General features: G+C 39.4%; 2 protein-coding genes across 2 annotated transcripts in view; both read left to right on the plus strand.

Annotated features, from left to right (window-relative positions):
- ccdc134.L (coiled-coil domain containing 134 L homeolog) lies at nucleotides 1-14,967 on the plus strand. Its single transcript, XM_018258810.2, has 7 exons — nucleotides 1-388; nucleotides 1,515-1,625; nucleotides 3,772-3,893; nucleotides 6,434-6,518; nucleotides 7,424-7,605; nucleotides 10,930-11,001; nucleotides 14,355-14,967. Exons 2-7 carry the CDS (start codon nucleotides 1,523-1,525, stop codon nucleotides 14,478-14,480), a joined length of 690 nt encoding a protein of 229 aa, XP_018114299.1. The 5' UTR covers nucleotides 1-388; nucleotides 1,515-1,522; the 3' UTR covers nucleotides 14,481-14,967.
- Nucleotides 14,968-22,452: 7,485 nt separating this feature from the next.
- srebf2.L (sterol regulatory element binding transcription factor 2 L homeolog) overlaps nucleotides 22,453-25,623 on the plus strand; it is a 31,956-nt gene continuing 28,785 nt past the window's right edge. Inside the window, exon 1 of the mRNA XM_041590707.1 lies at nucleotides 22,453-22,924. Coding sequence (XP_041446641.1) covers nucleotides 22,849-22,924 — 76 coding nt within the window. The 5' untranslated portion in view covers nucleotides 22,453-22,848. The remainder of the gene's footprint in view (nucleotides 22,925-25,623) is intronic.

The raw sequence follows: 25,623 nt of genomic DNA on the forward strand, positions 1-25,623 counted from the left end.
CCCACCGCACACACAACACTCCCCCTAAAGCCCCGCTGAGATATTACCCTGCACAAATATCATTGCGCTCCCCCAGTTATCCTCATGCGAACCCCCGCCACCACAAACCTCACCCAAGCCACCCTTCCCGAACTGTCACGAGGCGCTGTCACACACGCTACAACATTCAAGTGACGTGACAGTCTCTCAGCTCGGATTGGAGCCATCTTCATCTCTTCCTTCTCTCCCGCCCACATCGTGGTCACGTGGCGGCGACTTCATTACTTCCTCAAAACCCTTCTTGCATCCACCATAGAGACAGAAAGAACAGTAGCATGAGAGACCGGTGGGAATAAAAGCTTAGTCTCTATTGTCAGCCTTCATTATACTGTAGCTGAATGCAGGGAAGGTAAGTGTGTACCAAGCAGCGACTCCCAACCCAGCGTATTTCTTCTGTGTGTGTGTGTGTATATATAAACATATTCACACACATACCCCTTTGGTATCAGGTGATGTCACTAATTATGAACTGCAAATTCTATAGAGGTTGTGGACAAAACCACAGATACTTTGCTGCAAGGTTTATTCAACACAAGATGTTTTGAGCATTGTGGCTCTTTTTTTTTTTGTGTTCACAATGCTCGAAACATGTTGCGTTGAATAAACCTTGCAGCAAAGTATCTGGTTTTGAGCCTGTTTTGTCCACAACCTCTACAGAATTTGCAGTTACAGTTGCTTCTAAGTGGGACAGAAGCAGTGGCGCAGGCAAGTAATTGTGTAACTGGTACCAACCTTTATTATTTCTACTAATTTGGATCTGGTAATGTGCAATGCATGTACATGTTTACAAAAACAATGCAGTTCTGCTACTATTCTCACGTACAATTAAATCTATTCCCCATTTAGTTGGATCTGTACAGACTCCGCTCTAGTGATCAGCCTTCTATGGCCCCACTAGGAGACTCCACTAGAACAATAACAGTGACATCCTAGTCATCCTCCATCCTGATTTGTCACTGCTGTATTGGTATAACCCTCTTGTATTGTTTGGATCTCCATCTTTCTGGTGATTACACAGGAACCAATGTTAAAGGGATCACCACCCACTTTTGCATAATTGTACTTCTAAGCTATATATATATATATATATATATATATATATATATATATATATATATATATATATATATATATATATATATATATATATATATATTAATATGGCTGTTGAATAAGAAATGTATAGATGCATAAAGCTAGAAGAAGACTGCAAAATTGTTCCTGTGTTACTTTCCTTGTGTGTATAATCACTCTGTTAGCTGCATGTAATGTATGGATATATTGATCTACTTTTGTGAGAATCACATAAACAGAGCTACTATGATGGGGATACTCCTTAATTCCGTACAGATTGCAGTGCTGCACATACACCATATACCAAATGCACTCATAGCTAAATATAATATAGCATTATTGAATAGCATGCCTATTAGAGGAATTTCAAATAAAAATGTTATTTGCCCTTCTCTTGCAAGGCCCTGTCATGGATCCTGTTCAAGTGTTGAGTTTACTCTTGGCATTACTGCTACCCCTGGGGACTGCCGTGGACGCCAACAAACACAAACGGGACACTGCGTTCGAGATATGTATCCTTTTGGAGTGATTTTGAGAAACTGAAATAAATAAAAAATTTTATTAAAGCAATCTCATGGCAAATGTGTGCAGTAATGTGTAACATGATTTAGTTATACAGGTTGCTAAACTGGAGACCAGAATAATCCTTAAAATGAATAATTTTAAAGACGCTTTAAGCTTCGTTAAATATCAGAATTTCACCTTTCTTGTCAGTAAGTGCAGAGGACCTCTATGGTTTTCTTTTATGTACAGCAGCCCCATGCAATACAGGCTGAGTCCTGCCTATATTACCATTATTTCATACAAGTTTTTCAGAACACACACCATGGAACACTCGTAGCATTTTGTACAGAAGCAATACAAATTCACCTCTACAAATTTTAGACAAATTAAACAGGACTCCTACTAGGTAAATGGAGAGACATGGGGGCACATTTACTAAACTGTAAATTTTTTCTTCGGCAAAGTTCACCTCACTTCTCCATGTGTATTTTCACAGCGTATCTCATATTTACTTAAAATCGTAAGTTCATTTTTTCAAGAGAAATGTGAATTTTTTTCCTGGCGTAAATTCTCTGTGAAAAACCGCCCATATATTTCCCCATATAGTAGCAGGGAATATTATTTAGAGAATTTTTGCTATAGAATTTTCACCATGGAGAAAAATAGCATGGAAAGGGCATTTCACCACTGCAAAGAGAATGCTAAACCTGGTGTATTCTCCTTTTAAGTAATTTGGCGATGTTGAGGGAATCTTCATTTTTGGTGAAATCACCAAATTTTCACTTTCACCCTTTAGTTAATTTGCCCCATGGTGTGATAACTCACATGTCACTCAATTTATTTGATCACACCTTTTTTTCAGTTAAAATGTATGCTGTATGTAGAATATTTGCCCCATCTGTAAGTACATATTGGTTTGGTACATTTGCATGCTGTTTGGCCACCTCCACAGCTGCATCCTGCTCGCTTATTTTTTAGTCCCAGTGCTAATTTGCATTTCAAAGGTTGAGGAAAAAATAGCATAATCTGTAAACAAAATAACTGTAGTGTTCACATGGTCAAAGTTTTAAAGTGGTGCAGCTTTAAAAAGGTAGTCACTTTTAAATGACCTGTTAGTATGATGCAGACTGTAATAGTCTGAGACAATTTGCAATTGGTCTCAATTTTTTGTTCAGTTTTTTTTTTTCAGCAGCTCCTCAGTTTGGTATTTCAGCAGCTATCTGTTTGCTTGTGTCCAAATTATCCAGCCACCAGGCAGTGGTGTAAATAAGAAAAACGTATGAATAGGAGATGCCCACATAGATAAGTAATAAAAAGTAACAAAGTTGTAGCCTCGATAGTTTTTTTGCTGCTGGGGTTTGCGACCTCCATTTGAATGCATAAAGAGTCAGACAAGAAAAGCATATCAAAAACTATAAAAAATAAAGACAAATTCAAATATTGCAGAGAATTGGCTGATCCATAACATACTATAAGTTAACTAAAGAGTGAACTACCCCTTTAAATGGTTTCTTTTCCTTTAAATTAACTTTTAGAATGATATAGAAAGTGATATTCTGAGACAGTTTGCAGTTGGTTTTCATTTTTTATTATTTAGCTTTTTATTCAGCAGCTCTCTGGTTTCTCTGGAGTACAAATTACCCTAGCAACCATGCATTGATTTGAATAAGAGACTGGAATATGAATAGGTGAGGCCTGAATAGAAAGAGGAGTAATAAAAAGTAGCAATAACAATACATTTTTAGCCTTACAGAGCATTTATTGGGGGGTCAGTGACCCCAATTTGAAAGCTGGAAAGAGTCAGAAGAAGAAGAAGGCAGATACTTCAAAAACTATAACTGCCTTTCCACCGGCTAGAATGAAAAATCGCCAGCGGGATGGCACTCGTAAGGCTTCATTTTCCAAAGTCGCCCAAGTTGCCTCACGAGGAAACTTTGGGCGACTTTGGAAAATGAAGCACCGCGAGTGCTATCCCGCTGCCGATTTTTCACTCTAGCCAGCGGGAAGGCAGTTCGGGGGGTTGTCGCCCGGAGAAGAGGAGATTTGTCTCCGTGGTGACTAATCTCCCCAAATCTGCCTGTGTGCCCTTACCCTTCTAAATTGCCAACTTTAATACAATTTATTGCCTCGTATAAAAACCTTGACAAACAACAGATAAGAAACTGTTTGAAGTGAAGAGGAAGGATCAGATTAATGCTCTTAATAACCTGATAGAGCTGAATGATGTCAACCAGCAGTATAAGATAATCGATATAATGCTCAAAGGCCTTTTTAAGGTGAAGCATCTTTTTTCTTCTTCTCTTGTTTATATTCTTCTTACTGCCTTATAATTCTATGCTTTAATAAGAAGGGTTTTTACTAATGCTTCAAAAACAATTTAATTTGGATAAAAGTCAAGAGACATTTCTAATGCTACTAGGGCATAGGGCCACTGTGGCACTTCCTATAGCTATCTGCCTTTATATCTATTAGCTTACAACTCCTTGTTCCTACAGAACTTACTTTTCCTGTACAGTAGTGCCGCTCTCCTTTCCCTGGGGGTGATGTACATGTGCTTCCCCGGATGCAGCTTAAAAGACAAGTGTGTATGCACATCTAAGGGGTAGATAAAGAGGGTCTTGATGTTGGAATTAAGAAGTTAAAGGGGAACTCCGACTTCCAAACCAAAATTTGATAAAGAGGCCCACAAACCCATTATATACCCATCACAGTTACCTGTTTTTTCAAAAAGTATGAATAAATGCCATTTCCTATGCTGAAATCCAGCTGTTTAACAGTTCTTCTCTTTCTGCATCATTTGAAGTCCTGGCAGGGAAGGAGGGACTAAACACTGATGTTACAAATTGTAACAACTTCTCCACAGCTTACAGATAGCATGCAGGAACTACATAACCCACAATGCATTGCACTGTGACGTTCTGATCATTTGTGAAATCACGTGTGCAGGGAATTGTGGATTTGGAGGATGCAGACTAAGGACAGATGGCTGTTGATACAAAGTAACAGTATTCAGCAAGCTCCGCAAAGTAGTCAGACAGATCAGCAGGAGAGCAGGGGGCTAGGCTTAGGGAACTTTTCTAAACCATTAAAAATCATGAAAAGTCTGCATATTTTTTAATTGATATATATTGCAAAGTTGCTTGAAATTATGTTTACTTTTCAAAAAGCTCAAGTTAAGTTTGTGTGGAGTTCCCCTTTAAGCACTGTTAGAATGAAATGTTATAATTGAATTATACTGTTCAGTAACTAGTGCACAGGGAGAAAATCTAAATTGTAAAGGTAGCATGAGGCTCCGAGCGTAGTGTATGACCTTGTACTGTATCCAATAGGTTGGTGGGGTTGAAGTAGTTTGGAACAAAAAAAGGTGCTCCAGAATATCAATATAAATAGCTCACCAAGTACATCCAGCGGTCCAGGTGCACAAGCCCCAGACCCTTTGCTTCAGGGTGAGGCAAACCAGTATACGTAGATAAAAAGAATAGGGCTAACCGGCACTCGGAGAAATCCACGGGCCAGAATTTTTTTTATGTAAAAATATATTAGTAGAAATTAAAAATTATACATCTCAGTAGGTGACAATTTTATTTGACTTTGAGGATTAGGAATATATTTCTGAAGAAGAGTATCCCTTGGGGCAGCAAGGGCCTTTTTTAAAGGCTTTCATGAACTAATGCATGTTATATCCCCCATGTAACAGTCTGGCACGCTTCAGTCACAAAATCATGGAAATCAGAACATAGAAATTTACCTATTGGTATATTCTTTATGAGATGATTAGGGTGGAAAGAAGTAACCCATGAAAGAGTGTTAGCAGCACACTCTTCCCGGTATAATGAGGTAGTCACTTTATTTCCTACACCTGCTAAGCTAATATCTAGGAAACTAATTCTACCATCATGATATTCAGAAGTAAAACATAAATTCAAATCATAAATATTGAGATATTCAACAAATTCATCAAATGGTGTTCGATCTCCCTTCCAAATAAAAAACGATTGCCAACCAAGAACCAACCCGGTCACTGTGTCTTACTACTACATCCAATCATGTGCAACCATATCTCTAGCTAGTTCTATAAACTCAATAATTTCTCCAAGGCATGCTAATAGGTAAAAAAAATATACTTTATTCACATCAATAATTAAAAGACATGGAAAGTATCTAACGCCTAACGCGTTTCATGCTTACCCAGCACTTAGTCATAGGCAGTGCTGGGTAAGCATGAAACGCGTTAGGCGTTAGAGGGGATACTTTCCATGTCTTTTAATTATTGATGTGAATAAAGTATATTTTTTTACCTATTAGCATGCCTTGGAGAAATTATTGAGTTTATGGTTTTACCTCTGTTTGGTCACTAGAGGTCTCCGGCATGCATACCAGTAGTATTTACTGATTCTGCTCCCAATTTGACTCTAATAGTCTAGCTCAGGGATCCCCAACCTTTTGAACCCGTGAGCAACATTCAGAAGTAAAAGGAGTTGGAGAGCAACACTAGCATGAAATATGTTCTTGGGGTGCCAAATAAGTGCTGTGATTGGCTATTTGGTAGCCCCTATGTGGATTGTGAACCTACATTAAGTCTCTGTTGTGCAGTGCACCTGGTTTTTATGCAACCAAAACCTGCCTCCAATCCATAAATTAAAAAATAAGCACCTGCTTTGAGGCCACTGGGAGCAACATCCAAGGGGTTGGAGAGCAACATGTTGCTCACGAGCTACTGGTTGGGGATCACTGGTCTAGCTAGTTCTAACCCTGTTACTTTTGTAGTTGGTTTTTGTGAGGCTATAGGAAAATTCTATCCCCTCTGTTTTTACAGGTACTAGAAGACTCCCGAGTGATTTTAATAGCAGCAGGAGTTCAGCCAGATGGTCCCTTTCCGGAAGATGAGAAGATAAAAGATGGTAAGAATATACTGTTTTACCATTGGTAACCAGCAGAATAAAAACAAAATAAATCTAAAATAGTTGCTGTTAATTTAATACCAGTTCTTAAATAGTCCATTTTAATAACATAATTTGAATTCTTTTCAAAAATGTTCCTTTTTCTCTGTGGTAATAAAACAAGCCCTTTGTACTATATGTTACCTTAAGCTACATTAATACATATTAATGACCAAACAATTCCGTTAGGTTTATTTAAGGTTTATATCATACTTAAGGTATCGTGATCCAAGCTATGGGAAGATCTCTTATCTAGAATACCCCAGATCCCAAGCATTCCAGATAGTAGATCCTATACATGTATCTCTAGTGTAAGAGGGAGGGAAATGTACCTTAGCAAGTGCAGATAAAATAAATATTAATAAAATTATATTTGTTTCCAACCTGCCATTGAACACTGAGGGGCCTATTTACCGTGCTGTGTAAAACAGAGGCAAACCTCACCGGTGATGTTGTTCATAGCAATTAGCAATTTGATTTCAACAGTCACGTGCAAGTTAGAAAACAAAAGCAAAGATCTGAGTGGTTGTTGTGGAGAAAATCACTGGTTATGTTTTCCTCCAATGTTTTACACTGCATGATAAATAGGCCCCTGAATCTCCTTCTTTTGGGTGGCAACCTGATATGACTGGCAGATAATTAAATTGCAAATCAGAACCAAAGTCTCAAACCTGGAGCTTGTGCTGGTTGGTTGCTAAAAGATGTTGATGACACGAGCAAGCAATTCCTGCCCTTCTAGTGTCTAAAAAAATTCACAAGCATTTGCAAATATGCTTATATTTAAAGTCTTTATCAAACAAGTGAATCTTTGCCTGATTCATACATGAATTTACTGATATTAACTTTAACCTTTTCCCCCTCTCCAGCGTATTCACACACAGTGGAGAATTCTGCATTCTTTGGAGATGTAGTTCTACGTTTTCCCAAGATCGTTCATCATTATTTTGACCGCAACTCAAACTGGAACAGCCTCATTCGTTGGGGTATTGGATTTTGCAACCTAAGTGGAATCTTCAATGATGGACCTCACACTCAGCTCCTTGGCCTGGTACTAATAAATATATATATAAATATATATATATGTGTGTCACATTGTATGTGCTCTTAAAGGGGACACAATTCCTTCATTATTATTTAAAGTACAATGTGCTATTCTGAGGACTGTTGTTGATCTGGAATTGCATAGATGACCCTGTGTGTAAAACAACAGAGATTAAGAAACTCTATAGCACCAGTGGGCCAAAAGTTAATTCTGCAAGCACCTCTTATTAAATGATTTTCTGCATATTCTGTTCCCTAATGGTAATTGTACTGAATGGGAGCTGCTCGATGCCAGAGACGTGGGACATTCAGTACACTCGCCAGCAAAAGAGCAATCCCACACTATCTACTTACAAACACTGCTCAAGATCAGATGGGATATTATTTATATAAGAGTCACTGTAAAATATCAATTTAGATGCCCAAATAGGCAAGTTTTATCTTTTAGTAGAGAAAGTCAATATGAACTTATTCTGTGGAGCAAATACATTAAAGGGATACTGTCAAAACACATCACACTCATGTCAGATTTCAAAATTGAATATAACAAAATCTGTTTGCTCTTTTGAAAAATGCATTTCAGTGCAGAATTCTGCTGGAGCAACACTATTAACTGATGCATTTCCAAAAAAACATGTTTTCACATGACCCCCTTTAAAGGGGTGGTTCAAGTGAACTTTTTTTTTTTTTTTTTTTTTAAAAAAGGTTTTTATTTTTCCGTTTTGAAACAAACAACACACTTAACAACAGACAATGTAGGCATTGGTGATAAAAAGTGCAGTTGGTCACGCAGGACCACAACATATCAGTTTAAGGCATCAAGGTACACAATCGGAGCAAAAAGTCTGCCACATGTTAGGTTAAAGTGAGTATTACATGTTACTTCCAAATCTCACAGGATTGGAGCACGCTTATATAAGACTCAATTCGCTGAAAAAGAAACAGTTATATTACATATATGTTCTCCCATATACACGCATTTATTGAGACTCTGGGTCTACTTCGGGACAGAGCTCCAACCAGGGTTGCCAGATTTTCCCAAATTTTTCTGGGCACTGTCTGGCTATGAAGTGAACTTTTTTAGTATGTTAAGCAATAGCTAATTTTTCAACCTTTCATTTTTTTTCTTTTTTTATAGTTTTTTTTTCTTTTTTTGCCTTTCCAGCTTTCAAATGAGGGTCACTGACCCCATCTAAAAAACAAATGCTCTGTAAGGCTACAAATTTCTTGTTATTAGGCATTCGGCCGAACCCCCCGAATCCTTCACGAGAGATTCAGCCGAACCCCTCGAATCCTTCACGAAAGATTCGGCCGAATCTGAATCCTAATTTGAATATGCAAATTAGAGGTGGGAAGGGGAAAACATTTTTTACTTCCTTGTTTTGTGACAAAAAGTCACGCAATTTCCCTCCCGCCCAGCTGGGCAGAAGGAATCCGAATCCTGTTGAAAGAGGCCGAATCCTGTGTCAGTCTGCCTGTGATTTGAGACTGTGATGGAGGTTCACCTTCCAGAAGGACAATGAGCCGAAGCATACTGCTAAACTGCAACACTCAAGTGGTTTAAGAGGAAACATATAAATGTGTTGGAATGGCCTAGTCAAAGTCCAGACCTCAATCCAATTGAGAATCTGTGGTCAGACTTGACGATTGCTAATCACAAGCGAAAACCATCCAACATGACGGCGCTGGAGCAGTTTTGCCTTGAGGAATGAGCAAAAATGTCAGTGGCAAGATGTGACAAGCTCATAGAGACTTATCCAAAGTGACTTGCAGCTGTAATTGCCACAAAAGGTGGCTCTACCAAGTACTGACTTTAGGGGGTGAACAGTTCTGCACGCTGAAGATTTGTTATTTTGTCCTATTTGTTGTTTGCTTCACAATAATAAAAAAAAAAAAACATCTTCAAAGTTATAGGCATGGTTATGAAGCAACAAAACGTGAAAAATGCCAGGGGGGGGGTGTGTGAAGACTTTTGCAAGGCACTGTAACTCTCTATATCCTACTAAAAGTCTCCCATAGACTCCATTACTATCAAATAATTCAAATTTTTATAAGTGATTCCCATTTTCTCTGTAATAATCAAACAGTACCTTGTACTTGATCCAAACTAAGATACAATTCTATTTACTGAAGGCAAAACGAGCGTATTGGACCAATATGATTTTATATGATTTTTTTGTATATACCGTATATACTCGTGTATAAGCCGACCCGCGTATAAGCCGAGGTACCTAATTTTACCTATGAAAACCAGAAAAACTTATTGACTCGTGTATAAGCCTAGACACAACTCAGAAAAGTCTCAGAAATATCAAACAGTCGGTTTAATGTTAAAAATCAAGCCATGATGCTTAAAACATTAATTCATCGTACAATGATAAAAAAAAAACCTCTGGTAGATGAAATAGATATATTAAGAAGACAGCTGCCTTACTGGTAAATTAGCTCCAATGGGAGGGGAGAGTCAGGAAGCTGCTCCCTGTAGTAGGCGCTGATCGCCTTCAAAGAGTTGTTAGTGGGTGGGAGGGGAAGCTGCTCTCTGCTGCTGGGCCCTTCAAAGTTTAATCGATCGCTGGGGTAGGGGCAGCCCGGAGATGCCGGAGTTGTCGCTGAGCTGATGACATCAGCGTGCGCACCACCGGCAGCGTGACACACACTCCTTGCGCTGTTGCGCTTTTCTTTGCGGCGTGTTTCTGGCTGGGTAAGGCAGCTGACCCGCTTTTCTTTGCGGCGTGTTTCTGGCTGGGAGGGGGATGTTCCTTGTTGGCAGCGTAAGGCAGCGGGGATACTGCTTCCTGCAGCCGGCGCCGGGCCCCTCCAAGATTTTTTGCGGGGGGCCGGCCCGGAGTTGTTACGGCCCGGAGTTGTCGCTGCGCTGATGACGTCAGCGTGCGCAGCACCGGCAGCGTGACACACACTCCTTGCGCTGTTGCGCTTTTCTTCGCGGCGTGTTTCTGGCTGGGTAAGGCAGCTGACCCGCGTATAAGCCGAGGTAGGATTTTCAAGCACATTTTGGGTGCTGAAAATCTCGGCTTATACGCGGGTATATACGGTATAGGGTACAGAGATCCAAATTACAGAAAGATCCATTATCCAGAAAACCCCAGGTTTTCTGGTGTCCCGCCAGCCCAGTTGGACCCTGATTGGATATAATTAATGTTTAAACTATTCTTTAGAAGACTTAAATTAAAGTACGGTGATCCATATTACAGAAACGCCCCATATCTGCAAAATCACAGGTCCTGAACATTCTGGATAACTGGTCCTATAACTTTGTTTTATTTTATTTTTTTTTCTAACTTAGTTTATATTTTTATATTTCTTTCTACAGATGTCACAAGAACTAGGAATCAGTGAGAAATCACCAGATTACAAGAACCCTTTCAAGACAGAGAACATGGAGGTAATATACAGATGTATTTCTTTTCTTTTTTTAAAAAATATTATTATGCTGCATTTTAAGTTATGGGCTACTTTAGTGCATATGCAAATTTCTTGTTTTTAGTTCCAAAAACACTTGTAGTTAGTAGTTAGGTAGTTTGTTGCATGTCAGGCAAAGGTTGGAATAAGGCAAAGATTGTTATATTAAAATTACGTATAAGTATTATTGCATTGCACAATTTGCAACTGGGTTCATATTCTGTAAAAACAAATTGTTACAGTGTGTAGTTGTATTTCAGTATGATGTAATTGTATGTGTAAACTGTTCAGTATGATGTAGTTATATCTTGTGTTTGTACCACCCTTCTCTGTAAATTTCTGTGGTGGACAATGTCCCTATATAAAGAATAACAGAAAATCTATTTTTTTTAAGATGTGAACTAAAGCTCTAAGTTTCTCTCTTCCTTTCCTTGAGCTTTTATCGAGACTTTTATTGAGCCTATGTATGGCACACCATCAGTATTAAAGAGAAGAATGGCACAGTGTAATGTTTCAGTGTATTTAGTAGGTGAAGGTCAGAGGTTATTAAACTTATTTTGGCTCACGCCCTCCTTTAATTGTTAACATTTAGTCAGGCCCCCAAGCATACTGTTGTATTGTCAAGACACACGAGAGGTGTAACGTTAAAATTTCTGCTAAATCTGCCTGAGACACATATAGGGTCCCAAATATACTGCCTAGGGCAGTGGCCAATATTTAGACGGCACTGATGTTGTGTTAAATGTTTTTTTTGTCACTTCAAATATCTTTTGTCTATTTTCATGCTTTTTTCCCCTTCATTATTGTTCTCTTCATCTCTCATCTTTGATTCGTGATTCCTCACTTTTCCATTTCGTTTCTTCTCCCGTTTCTGTCCTTGAAAGATTCATGCATTTCGTCTAATGCACACTAGATGGGGATGTAGAGTTTTTTTTAGCTGTAACCTCTGTTGCAACTTAACTAAAATTAAGTCCTGGTAAAGCTTCTTGGGGATTGGATTGGTTGGATGGGAAGTTCACCCATCCTATCCCTGTGCTACTCTACCAGAACCTAAACTTCAGTGACAAAAAAGTGCAGAGAAGGCTCTTAAAAGAAAGAATAATCAGGTGCCCAAGCTCCCTGCCTTCCTTCCAAAGTCTGCAGTCCACTGACAGCAGGGGGGCCCGTTTAATCATTTAAGTGCAGCACAGCCCCCCATAAGACCCAAAAACCGACTAGCATACAGAAAGCTGTGCAGGGGAAAAAACATGCAGGCACCTAACCTGTTGCCCACCCATCAGCTCACTGATATATGTATTTAAAAATCTGTAATATGCCTTGATAGTAAGGAAAGTCTGATCCTATAATGTGAATTAAATGTATTGAGTTTGATAAATCAGAATGCTTTATAAATGACTTTAGTGAGAGAAAGAGAAGAACCCCTCTTCTGTCAAGTACTAAGGATGGTCAGGGCCGTTCCTGCCATGAGGCAAGGTGAGCACGTTGCCTCAGGCGCAGTGAACGGCCAGTTACAAGGGGCAGCAAAAAGCCGCCTCCTGTAACTTTTAAGAGCCGAATTACCATTTTTTAAACCGGAAATTCGGCTCTGCTAGTACTGAAAGCGCAGTACGCGCTTGTTGCACTAGCAATACTGCCCCTTTTGACCCACTCCGACGCTAAACTTTTAAGCGCGGAGTGGAAGAGGGGGCGGCATCGGGATTGAAGATGGTCTCCCAAAATCAATTCTCATTTAATTCCAAAATCAACAACTGCAGGAGTTAAAAAATCTAATTACCAGCTATGAAATAACACCAATGTGTAATCACCTACAATTAATTACCAAAGTCCTGTTAACATGCCATTGTGTCAATTCATTAAATTTCTAATTAAAACTCAATTAATTGGTGCCTTCGAATTATTCTTTAAACACATTAATTAGTAGCTACATAAAGTACTAAAATGAATTAATTTCAATTAATCCAATGACTTTTTAATAATGAATTAATATATTTTTAAAGTGCAGTGCCAATAGGGTTAATTGATTTTCCAACTTAATTAGTAACTATATAAGGTGCTTGTATATATTGATTTCAATTAATCCCATAGCTTCTTGGTAATCAGTTGTATATTAATAAAGTGCAGTGCCAATAATTACAAATTAATTGAATTCTCCCAATTGATTGTAATTTGTAAATAGTAAAATTAATTAGTGACCATAGATAAATATATAAAATATATTGGTTCCCAATCTGCTCAATCCATAGAACATAGTAAGAAAATGAAATAAAGAGAGGTGGAGCTGTCCCCACCACTTCCGCCTATAATTTCTCTATCCCTGGGGCACCACAAAGCCGGAGAAGGCAGGGCAACCAGGACTGTGGCCTTGGATGCTTAACTAGCCCTAGTCTGTGAGAGAACTAACTTAGCCTCAAAAAAACACACCCTTGGATTCCCAGTGCGGAATTGCAATAAGAAAGAGAAGAGTAAACTGGACTGAGTGACAGAGAAATTTCAAATATTTTTTGAGCAACTCCTATTTACTCTATTGTACTTCGCCTGGTCTGAGGTGGCGAAGGCAAGTCTGGCGCAAGAGGTAACGTTCAGTAAAATCCGCATCTTGGTGAATTTGCGTAGTTACGTCCATTCGCCAGAGCGAAAATTCGCCTGGCGTTGCAGTGCGAAGTAGCGCTAGAGCAGTGGTCCCCAACCAGTAGCTCGCGAGCAACATGTTGCTCACCAACCCCTTGGATGTTGCTCCAGTGGCGCCAAAGCAGGAGCTTATTTTTGAATTCCTGGCTTGGAGGCAAGTTTTTGTTGCATAAAAATCAGGTGTACTGCCAAACAGAGCCTCTTGTAGGCTACCAGACCACATAGGGGCTACCAAACAGCCAATAACAACCCTTATTTGACATCCCCATGGACTTTTCCATGCTTGTGTTGCTCTCCAACTCATTTTTACATTTATATGTGGCTCACGAGTTAAAAAGGTTGGGGACCCCTGCGCTAGAGTCTATCTCCTTCCCTAGCAAAGTTACGTCAGCGCGTTAGTAAATCAGCGAAGTCCCGAAATTACGTCTAGCTGGCGAATTTTCGCCAGCGTTAGTCACTTCGTAAATAGTCACTTAGTAAATTTGCCCCAGAATGCTTTGGCTTGCATCTGACCAAACTGATTTGATAACTAACCTCAAATTTAGTCTGAAAACAGAGAATATACAGTAGGAGATGCTTGCACAAGCTATTCTGTAGCACGAAAGCTGCTGCATCTTTTTTATTTACACTCACTTCTAGCCATGAATCCCATAATAATGTGTCAAACTGTAAAGCAGTAACCTCTTACCAATATGTTGTTTGTTTCAGTTTTTGCCTAATACAGATGCTTTCCAAAAAGCATTAAGAGAGGAGGAGAAAAGAAGAAGAAAGGAAGAGAAAAGGAAGGAGATCAGGAAGGGTCCTCGGATAACCCGCTCACGATCCGAGTTATAACACCCGGACAGTTTTTTTTAATGGTGGACTTATGAAAGACCTGATTGAAGCCTTATGGGAGTTCTTGCCATGCCAATACAATTCCTGGTTACAAGCTGCATGTAGGACTTCTCAGCCTGTTACAGCAATGAGGCACTGAATCTGTCACCTGAGAAACCATATCGGATGCAAAACGGCCACCTTGAGTCTGCAATGCTGCATAATGTGACGTATTTTATTCCTTGCTAAATAGGGCATTTTATTGTTTTGGTGTGCTCCCTTAATTCCCCCCACCCCCTTTTCATCTACTTCTTTTAGGCTTGTGAAGATTCATCATTTTATATAAAAAGGGGACATGAAACTTTGTGTTAAAACTTGTCTTTATGGGGAGATTTACAGGCATATGCCCAGCTCTGTGTCTCGGCCAAATTGAGGCTCCCATGATGCTATTATTAAAAATCCACCAAACTGTAAGAGATGTTTATATAAATCATCTTTGCAAACAGAATTAGTTTTTTCTCTTTCAGTTGTTTATACATTTCATTTGTGATTGCCTCAGCCTAACTTTTTCTTTCTCAGGCAGCGACCAACATGCTTATCTTGACAGATTTCATCTGTTTCCATGTCGACTATTTACAATGCTCTACTGACAGGTTAGCGTGCTTGAGTTGTATGCTGTAGGCAAAAATGTTTGGTTGAGGAAGCACACTGATAAACCATTTAAACCTTTACAGGTTTTTAGAAAAAATAATAAATTCTGTGTGTGAAAAAAAATGAAGCATCCACTACAATTTGGGTGCATGCTTATACAGTATCTATGACCTTTCCCCTTTAAAGGGGCGGTTCACCTTTAATATCTTATAGAATGGCTACTTCTAAGCAACTTTTTAATTGGCCTTCATTTTTTCATAGGTTGTGAATGATTTGACGCCTTCTGATTGTTTTCCCCCAAAACAAATGCTCAGTAAGGCTACAAATGTATTACTCCTCTTTATATTCTGGGCCTCTCCTATTCATATAGGATGGTTGCTAGCTTAATGTGGACCCTAGCAACTGAACTTCTGACATTAGAAACTGGAGGGCTGCTGAATAAATATCTAATTCAAAAGCCACAAATAATAATAAAAAAAAAAATGAAAACCAATTGCAAATTGTCTCAGGATACCACTCTCTGCATCATATTAAAAGTTAATTGAAAGGTGAACAACCCCTTTAAAGGGGGTTATTCACCTTTTATGTTAACTGTTAGTGTGATTTAGAGAGAGAGATTCTGAGAATTTTAAATTGGTTTTCATTTGTGGTTTTTGAGTTATTTAGTTTTTTATTCAGCAGCTATCCAGTTTGCAATTTCAGCAATCTGGTTGCTAGGGTCCAAATTACCCTAGCAACCATGCATTGATTTGAACAAGAGACTGGAATATGAATAGGAGAGGCCTGGATAGAAAGAGGAGTAATTAAAAGTAGTAGTAACAGTACATTTGTAGCCTTACAGAGCATTTGTTTTTTAGAAGGGGGTCAGTGACCCCCAGGAAAGAATCAGAAGAAAAAGGCAAATGATTTAAAAACTATAGAAAATAAATCAAGATCAATTGCAAAGTTACTTTAAACTAGTCATTCTATAACATACTAAAAGTTAACTTGAAGGTGAACAACCCCTTTAAGTGTATACATCTTCTAACTTTCCAGGATGCAGTCACCTTGCGACTGACAAGGGAAACCCACCCCAAGCCTCTTCCCCCTTTGCTATGAACGGCTCCAAATAAAATAAATAGGCAGTGAATGATGCTGCAAGCATAGTTCTCTCTGTATACCGATACATCATTCCCAAACAACTGCATTGGCTGCCCATGCTATTATGGTACTGTAACACAAGCCTCCTGGCTTTTTTTGAAAATGAGTGGGTAACGGAAACAGAATTGTGAGCTGCCGCTGGCAGGTGATTGTGTAATAAAAGCACAGAACAGGTACTTTTTAAAAGCAATTATATTCTAAGATGTGATGTGTTAACACAAAGTTGTTCTATACTCTATGTCCCCTTTAAATAACCTCCAAAACACACACATATACATTATAGTAATATGCTAATAATAAGATAACTTGTCTCAGATCAGCAAATGTCTAAAATTATAGGGCAATGGTGAATTGAATTGTATACTCTATAATTCAGACATTTTTTTGGGCACATATCAATTAATGTAAAAAACCAGAAGCAGTTATTCCTTCAGATATATAGTGTGCCCTCCACAAAGTACCTTCATTCTTTGTATACTAGCCCTCATTCATTTTTATTCTGAAACATGAAATGCCTTGAGACCCTATTTAACTTGAATATATGTAGATATCCTTCCTGTAGCGTGTGCTGTAGCAGGCTGTTCCCTGTGGGATGCACACAGCTTATTAAGATGTGGTTTGTGATTGTAGATGTTCTGTAACAATATTGGTGAAGTGACTGACATTCTGTAGGGGTATCTCATAAGAGAAAAGTCTTACGTGACAGCCTTTTAACAGTTGCTTGATTAAATATGTCTGTTGTAACGGGTTAAAAATATAATCCTGCTAATTTAATATTAATTTAAGACTCGTTGTGTTGTTTTCCCACTTCATCCGTGAGTGCAGTCAACAGTTTTTGGTGAAAATACTGCAAGTGCTAAATTCTTCATTATCATGGCAGCTGCAATATGGGGATATACACGCACAATTGTAAATTTTTTTTGAGAACAAAGGTCAAATGTGAAAAAAATGTTATTTAAATATTAAAACATTTTAAAAAGAAGTGGTCCACGTTTTTTTTTTTTTTTTTTTTTTTTTACTTGTTTCCTCACACACTATCCCAGGGATGATAAATATAAGACTAATAATATACACATTTCACAGGTTTAGGGAAGAGCTATGGAAGCATGCTGGGAGAGACACCTTAACAGCTGCTAAAGACGGAGGGGGTTATTTATCAAGGTCCGAATTTAACTCAGTATTTCTAATATCCAACTCGACCAACTCCGAATTCCTGAATGGACCTTATTTAAAAAAGCCTGAAAAAATAGGGTAGGGCAAAACTACGAAAACTTCGGTGCTTTCCCCAAAAACTCTGAATTGTCTGGAGTTTTTTGTGCCAAAACCCCGAAATCATTTGGATATCAGTACAGACATTCTGAGTTTTTAGACTATCGGACTTATCAAAATAATATCGGAATTTTTTTTGTTGCACCGAAAACTACAAATTTGAGGTTCGAATATTCAGAGCTTGATATATAACCCCATGAAAGTATGTAAAGGATGATAATGAGGCTCATAATAAAGACAAAAATCACTGTATTTGAGCTCAGGCATAACCCTGCACAGAGCTAAGCCCATTTTCTGACCTCCTTGGAATAATAGAAACCCTACCTCTTATACGTTTTCTATAATGAAACCTTCACTTTTTGCATCAAGAAATATACTCATAATATATCCATAACAGATTACACATTTATTTGGAGACTGGCTTCTACGTGCTAAATGTAATTCGACCGTTCCCCTACGATACTTTGGTCTTCAGTACTAAGTCCTTTAGAACCAACAGAGCAAAGCCATCAGAGGTAAATTCTGGATAATTTTTGGATAGATAGCCAGACTGCTCAGTGACAATGTTGATGATTATTTATGACAAAAGCTAATAGGGTAGTGAGTATGTTGGCTGACTTTATGGACTTGGTTGAACTATTTGGAGAAAACAAAAATTGGTAGGAAATGTCCTCGTCCTTCTATGATGTCCTCCTATAAGTCTAGCTTATGTTTGTAAAAATCCTTGCATATTTCTTTTTATTGTACAGGATGTTATGACTATGAGGCTGAACATTGCACCTCTGAAAAGTACACCAGCCTATTGAGGCCAACAAGATGGAGTGGTACTAAGCTGGTATTTTTAAATTTGGCCTTAACTTGACCGTTCAAGCCCCAGAGAGCGATACAGTGATAGTTTAAAAATCGCTGTCTCCAAAATATTGATGGGCAGAGATTTCAAGTAACTCTTAAGCATTTCCCACCTCTGTGGATACAGTTCTTGTGAGAAATATTGGTGACTTTGCACCTATAACTAGTTTGAGCTTAGCAATGTTTTCTTGAATTGGAGGCACATGACCATGGTCCACAATTTATGTACTTGATTAAACTCTTTGGAGAAAACCTACATTGGTAAGGCATATCATGGCCCTTCTATGATGTCCTCCTATAAATCTAGCTTATGTTTGTAAAAATGTTATGTTATGACTATGAGGCTGACCATTGCACCTCTGAAAAGTACACCAGCCTATTGAGGCCAACAAGATGGAGTGGTAGTGAACTGGTATTCTCAAATTTGGCCTTAACTTGACAGTTCAAGCCCCAGAGAGCAATATAGTTTTAAAATCACTGTCTCCAAAATATTGGAGGGCAGAGAAGATTTCTGGGAACACTTTCTACCTCTGTGGATACAGTTCTTGTGAGAAATATTGGTGTAACCTATAACTACTTTGAGCTTGACAGCATTTCCTTGAATTAGAGGCCCATGGCCATGATCCCAGTGGCCAATTATTGCAGAGAAAAAGGAAATAATAAAAAAATATTTAGATAATATGGAGTCTACGGTAGATGGCCTTTCTGAAAGCTCTTTGGAGCTTTCTGGAAAACAGAGAGAGATATATTACACACACGCATTTATAAAACAAATATTGTCCTTGTGACATTGGTTTGTGTAATAAAGTCAGGTGAGTAGGTAAGGCTGGTGATGAGTAATGGGGTGAGGTTTGTTGTACATTCTTTAGATATGGTGACGTTTTACATATGGGAAATAGTACAATGAAAATAACTCATAGAAACGGGCATTTTCATCAAAGCGTGAAACTAGAGCTTGCCACTGTATGTCAGATCAAAATTCCTTTCCTATCTATGAATTTCAATGGGATTTTTAAGGGCTTATTTAACAACAGGTGAAGGTGACCGTTTACGCTTTCATTAACACCCCTTTAAAACCCCTACACAAATGAATAAAGTGGCTTTTTTTTTTCCACTCCCAAGGACTGTGGAGAGCTCTACTGTCACTTTTTGATAAATATCACCCCACACATTTAATAATGAATTTAATGTGCTGATGTTGATGTTAGAAAAAGCCTCAGGTTTGTATAGAACAGAGATTTTTGAACTTTTTAGACCCGATTTGCATCCATACGTTCAGTCATACCCCCCCCCCCCATCCCTCGAAGTTCATAACAATGAATATGGCTAGAAATACAGTATTTATATTTGGAAATTAATATACCAAGAAATATACCAAGAAATTTGCAATTTAACACAGTAATAATCCAGCCATTTAAAGCTCTCCACAGGAGCTCCATGTAGTGCAATTGTGCTTATGTTTTGATGCAAATCAGAAACAAGTTGCATCTAGCATGGTGTTTGCAGTGTCCCTTCCGGAGTACTGGTTAAAGGGGACCAGTCACCCAAGAAATTATTCAGAAATCTATTTTATCACATTAGTCAAACAAAATGAACTTTAATTACACTATATAAATTATGTGAATCTTGTTTCCTTCAGTCTGGAAACTCATAATTATAGCAAGCAGGCAGGAGCCGTTTTGTGGACACTTATTAAAGCAAGCCTTGCATCATCTTAGAATCTTGTTTGTGCACCAGAATGGGGGACCCCATGTCCATCCCCATGCCCTGGCTACACAATTAAACTATTGAGAGAACAGGTGAATGTGGGGAGTGCAGTGACATCTAGGACGTGCTGAATGGAAAGTGAAAGTAGAACTTGAATTATATTACGTGTTTAAATTCAACATCTAAGAGTAACCATTGTAATAATAAGAGACTTTTTGATGCTTTTTAACATATAACGGTGTGAGGTCACGGTAACTGAGTAATTTTAGTATTAAATATTTAAATTATAGATACATCATATATTTATAAGCAATTAAATTATAGATGGATATATTAACTTGCACACATTTTTACATTTTCATGGTGATATATATTTAGTATTTAACCTTTTAAATATGTTCTTCCCTCTCCCTATTTGGACTTTTAAATCAATTATTCTCACATTTAATCAGTAATGAATTACACCTGTGACACCTCCTTAAATGTATGTTCACGTGTGCAGTTTACACGACTCTGAGGAAGTGCCAAGTTGTAGGCACGAAACACGTTAGTTTTTGCACCCCACTGCTGTAATTTTGACTATGTGTGCTTAAATAAAGAAGCCGAAATTGATATTACCTAAGTCTCCCCTGTCTTGGATCAGCGCTCAGAAGCGAGGTTACTGACGTGATGTAGGCAATATTGGCCTTATTCAATCCTCAGCCCAACGATCTGATCAGAATGGAGGCGATATGGGCAGTCGGATCGCAATCCGATAGGATTTTTTTACCCTGCCCGATAGGCATATTGATCAGGGACGCCCGTTGGATGGCCACATACACGGGCCAATAAACTGCAGACTCGGTCTGTTGGCAGCTTTTATCGGCCGTTGTATAGAATGCTGCCCCCCACTGGGAAGGACATACCACTCCCATGAGTACAAGGTACAAGCAGTATGACACAACCAGGGTGAAGGGAAGAAACCAATGTTCATAGAGGTGGTTGTCTCGCCCTCCTCCAACGCAGGGCTCTGATTGGGGGAAATTAAGTAAAGAATATAACTTTGATCTGTAGCCTAAATCTGAGTAAAAACAAATGAAATGTGCCTCTAGACGTTACAAGGGGGCCTCTGCTCTGCAGCCAAGGGCCACTCAGGTGCCTCAAGACTGAAAGGTCTCTAAATATGCACTAATCTCATATTTTTTAATATAGTTTTTTTCGTTTGTATAACAACCTATGCGAATGATACTGTTATTAACAACTAGGTGTCCTTTCACACTGAAACTAAATTACTCATCTGTTTTCCTTGCGAGTCTCAAACTATCACGTACGTGCTAAATAAGGAACACTATAGTAGTGTTTCCCTCTCTAACCAGCGCCGATCCGCGCCTTTATGCCGCCTGAGGCGGCCTTCCGTTGCCGCCCCGACCCCTCCTCACGGCGCTCACATTTTCTGCGCAGGAGGGGGTCGGGGCGCTGCACGACGCTAGTGCAGAGAGCGCATTTGCGCTCTCTGCACTAGAAGAGCCGAATTTCCGGGTTGAAAACCGGAAATTCGGCTCTTAGTTACCAGGAGCGGCATTTTTGCCGCCCCTGGTAACCAGGGGGGCGCTGCCGCCTGAGGCGAGTGTCTCAACTCGCCTCATTGGTGGAGCGCCCCTGTCTCTAACTCAACCCCTGAGCTATTTTATCTGCTTTCTGTCAACACAGCAACAAAACATCCTCTCATTGAATTCACCTGTGGGCGTGGGCCCAAATACAACACGCAAGGAGGGCCTCCTATTCAAATATAACATCCCCTGATCACTGACGTCGTATCACACCACAGCTGTCAGGGGCTTCTGGTCTCATTGACAACAAAACATCCAGCATGCATTTGTACAAGGTAAAGAGGGGTCCCCTTAAGCTGGCCATAGACGCACAGATCCTATCGTACGAATCGAGGATTCTTACGATATTCGGATTGTGTGTGGAGAGTGCCGACATCTTTCGTCCGGTGGAGATTGGTCGATTGGACAGGTTTGATTTTGACCCGACCGATCCTGCCGGAGACCATTGCGCATCGTAATCGGATCGTTCGGCCGAACGTTCAGATTACCCCCGATATAGCGATGCTCGTTAGTGGCATATTAGGGAAAGATCCGCTCATTTGGCGATGTCGCCAAACGAGCGGATCTTTGTGTCTATGGCCACCTTTACTCCCTCGACAGGCGGCGGCATTCTTTCAGTGGGGGAGGGGTGGTATGCGTTCCATGCCTCTTTGTGGATCCAGTCCAGGCTTCTAACCATGGCACTGAAACGAGTTTTGGAATACAAGATGTTGACGTCACGTAGTAGAGGGAGGTGTTGCCTAAACACGGCGTCAGGTTGAGGCACAGTGACCCCCCCCCCCCCCAAACCACACAAAGATCGAGAGGCACAGGGAACCCCTCCATATGCGCATCCAGAACAGTGCACCCCCATACGAGCATTAGAGTCACAGTGAACTAACTCAAAAAGCCAAAGATAGAAGATGCTTTGCTGTACCAAACCTACAACCCACCTACCGACCCCGAGTATTAAGTTGCAGGTTCTATGAAGACGCGGCCTGCCACAATCGAAGGATCTCGCATATTCGAATTTACCGCTCCACTACAGCTCGGTCACATGGTAGGATGACGTGCTCGAGTAGTGTCACGTGACGGTGACGTCACCAGGCCCATTTTCACCTAGCAGCTGCCCTGACAGGTTCGTGAGGTACAGGGATAATAAGGAATCGAGAACCGGCTCCTCTGGGGAGCGCTAGGGTTGTCATATGGAAACATCGGGACTAGAGAACATGGAGACGCTGACGGAACTCGGAGATGAGCTCACTCTTGGGGATATTGACGGTGAGGGTGGAAATAGGCTCATGTCTCTGTAGGGGGTGCGGCTTTGAAGCAGTAATGTAGTCGGCTCGGCAAATAGGAGATGAAACCAGCGCACATTGCACTTGTATAGAGGGAAATGTCTGTGTAACAGTTGTTTAGTGTGTGGCTTTACTATACACATCAAACATGGGCAACCTGTAGCCTTAAAGGCATCGTTCTCTGGCTCATGTACTTCACAAGAAGCTGTAGCTGAAATCCATGACCCTTCTATTGGGGTCCCAGCTTCATAGCAGTGTATTCTGAGCTCGTACTACCCGTGTCATTCAATTGGGGGTGACAAGGTTTGTCGCTGTGATTTACTTAGAGGGGTGCTTCACCTTTAAATGAACTCTTAGTATGTTATAGAATGGCTAATTCTAAGCAACTGTTAAATTGGTCTTTATTATTTATTTTGACTTTTTCCAGTTTTAAAATGGGGTCGGGGTCACTGACCCCATCTAAAAAAAACAATTGCTTTGTAAGGCTCCACATTTATTGTTATTGATCCTTTTTATTACTCCTCTTTCTGTTCAGTCCCTCTCCTATTAATATCCCAGTCTCTTATTCAAATCAGTGCATGGTTGCTATGGGTCATTTGGACCCTAGCAACCAGATTGCCGGAACTGCAAACTGGAGAGCTGCTGAATAAAAAGCTAAATAACTCAAAAACCACAAATAATAAAAAATGGAAAGCAAATGCAAATTGTCTCAGAATATCACTTTCTGCATCATGTAAAGGTGAACAAGCCCTTTAAAATGATTGAGTTGATGCACACCTATATAGAACACAGACAAGCAACTGTGTATTTACAACAACACTGACCCAGTGAATGCAGGGGCACCTGTACCACATAATTCATATAACCGTGCCCAGTAGTATCATGATGCCCAGCATGTGACTGATAAACTAAACTACATCCATATCTGAGCCGCTGCCTATTCCTTATGTGCATCACTCTTTTCTCTGATTACGTTTTATTTGTAGGAAACGGTTCTGCTTTCCTGTGACTTGACATTGATTCTCACTTTCTGTCATTCCGTTATTTTTTTTTCTAATTAATTCCCAAAACCAATATGTCTGGCTTGTATATTTGGGTTGTTAGTAATCAAATCCTCCCCTCCATTTCTTCTGCATTACTCCTTGATCCAGATCATTTGCATCTGAAACCTAATGACTGCCATTTACTGTCATTTGTGGACACGTGAATTTGATTAAATGCCACATTTTGTTTTAGACAGCGGCTGGTGTGCAGGATGTGGGTATAGGATCCCTTATCCGGAAACCCAATATCCAGAAAGCTCCAAATTACGCAATGGCTGCCTCTCATAGACTCCATTTTATCCAAATAATCCAAATTTTTAAAAATGATTTCCTTTTTCTCTGTAATAATAAAACAGTAGCTTGTACTTGATCACAACTAAGATATAATTAATCCTTATTGGAAGCAAAACCAGCCTATTGGGTTTATTTAATGTTTAAATGAATTTCTAGTAGACTTAAGGCATGAAGACCATAATTACTGAAAGATCTGTTATCCGGAAAACCCCAGGTCCCGAGCATTCTGGATAACGGGTCCCATACCTGTATCATTATTGATACCTAATTTCAGTATATGTGTGTGGCAGCTTATCTTTGCAAAGTCCTAAAAAGAGTTTACTGTTGAGGTCCAATAAATACTTTCCCCAAAGATAGGGTTGCCACCTTTTCTTGAAAAAATACCGGCTTTCCTATATTTTTGTGTTTTTTCCCTATAAATAACATTGGCATCAAGCAACATTTTTACCGGCCAGGCAGGTAAAATACCGGCCAGGTAGCAACCCTACACACAGATATAACCCTGTGACTAAAGAAGGGATGTCCAGCCTTTGTTTTGTCACATTTTGTTAAACTGTAGCAATCAGCTACATTGGCAGCACAAATAAGTGTTGCTTAGATTTGGAATTAAACAAAATTAATTTACCTCAGTCACACTGATGTTTGGCTGGTTTTTGGAACAGGTGATGCTGCAATTTGTGAATTAACATTGAAAGTAAATATAGGGTGGATGAAAATAAATATAGGCATATTGTTTTTGAATGTATGAGCAATTATCTCTTTATTATTTAGATGTCATACAAAATTATGTTTGCTTTCAATTGCTAGTAATATGGGGATGTTGTTATAAGTGACAAAAGAGGATTCATTTTAATGAAATAAAGACCTTCTGTTGTTAAAGAATGCACATTGACTTACACTCGCCCTCACTCCTTTTTTTATTTTGCAAAAATGTACGTTTTAACATCAGTTTGTTCCCCAGTAGCAGCTCCTTGAGCCGGGTCACTGATTCTATTGGCAGTTACATTTTGATATACGTGTGAATAGTGGATACATTTCTTAGTTGCAGCATTTTGTCACATGGTATCCATTAGCAGAATGTTTTGCTGTTTTTGCTGTTGTTTCATTTAAGAGGCTTTATAGAAAATGGGTCTAAAAATGTTTAAGATCCAAAAGTGTTTTAGCTTGAATTTTGTATTGGGCCTGTATAACAGATATAATGTCTCAATATCACTAGTTGTGAAGTTCATTGAGCCATGCCTCAGCCTATCATTACTTTCAGCTTTGAATTGTGAATCCGTGCTGAGCAGGTAGAGCCATTTCTGTCAGTCACACTAGGGTGACACAAACTTTATGTGCGAGGTCG

The sequence above is a fragment of the Xenopus laevis genome, chromosome 4L (genome assembly GCF_017654675.1).
Source record: "Xenopus laevis strain J_2021 chromosome 4L, Xenopus_laevis_v10.1, whole genome shotgun sequence".
In the NCBI taxonomy this organism is placed as follows: domain Eukaryota; kingdom Metazoa; phylum Chordata; class Amphibia; order Anura; family Pipidae; genus Xenopus; species Xenopus laevis.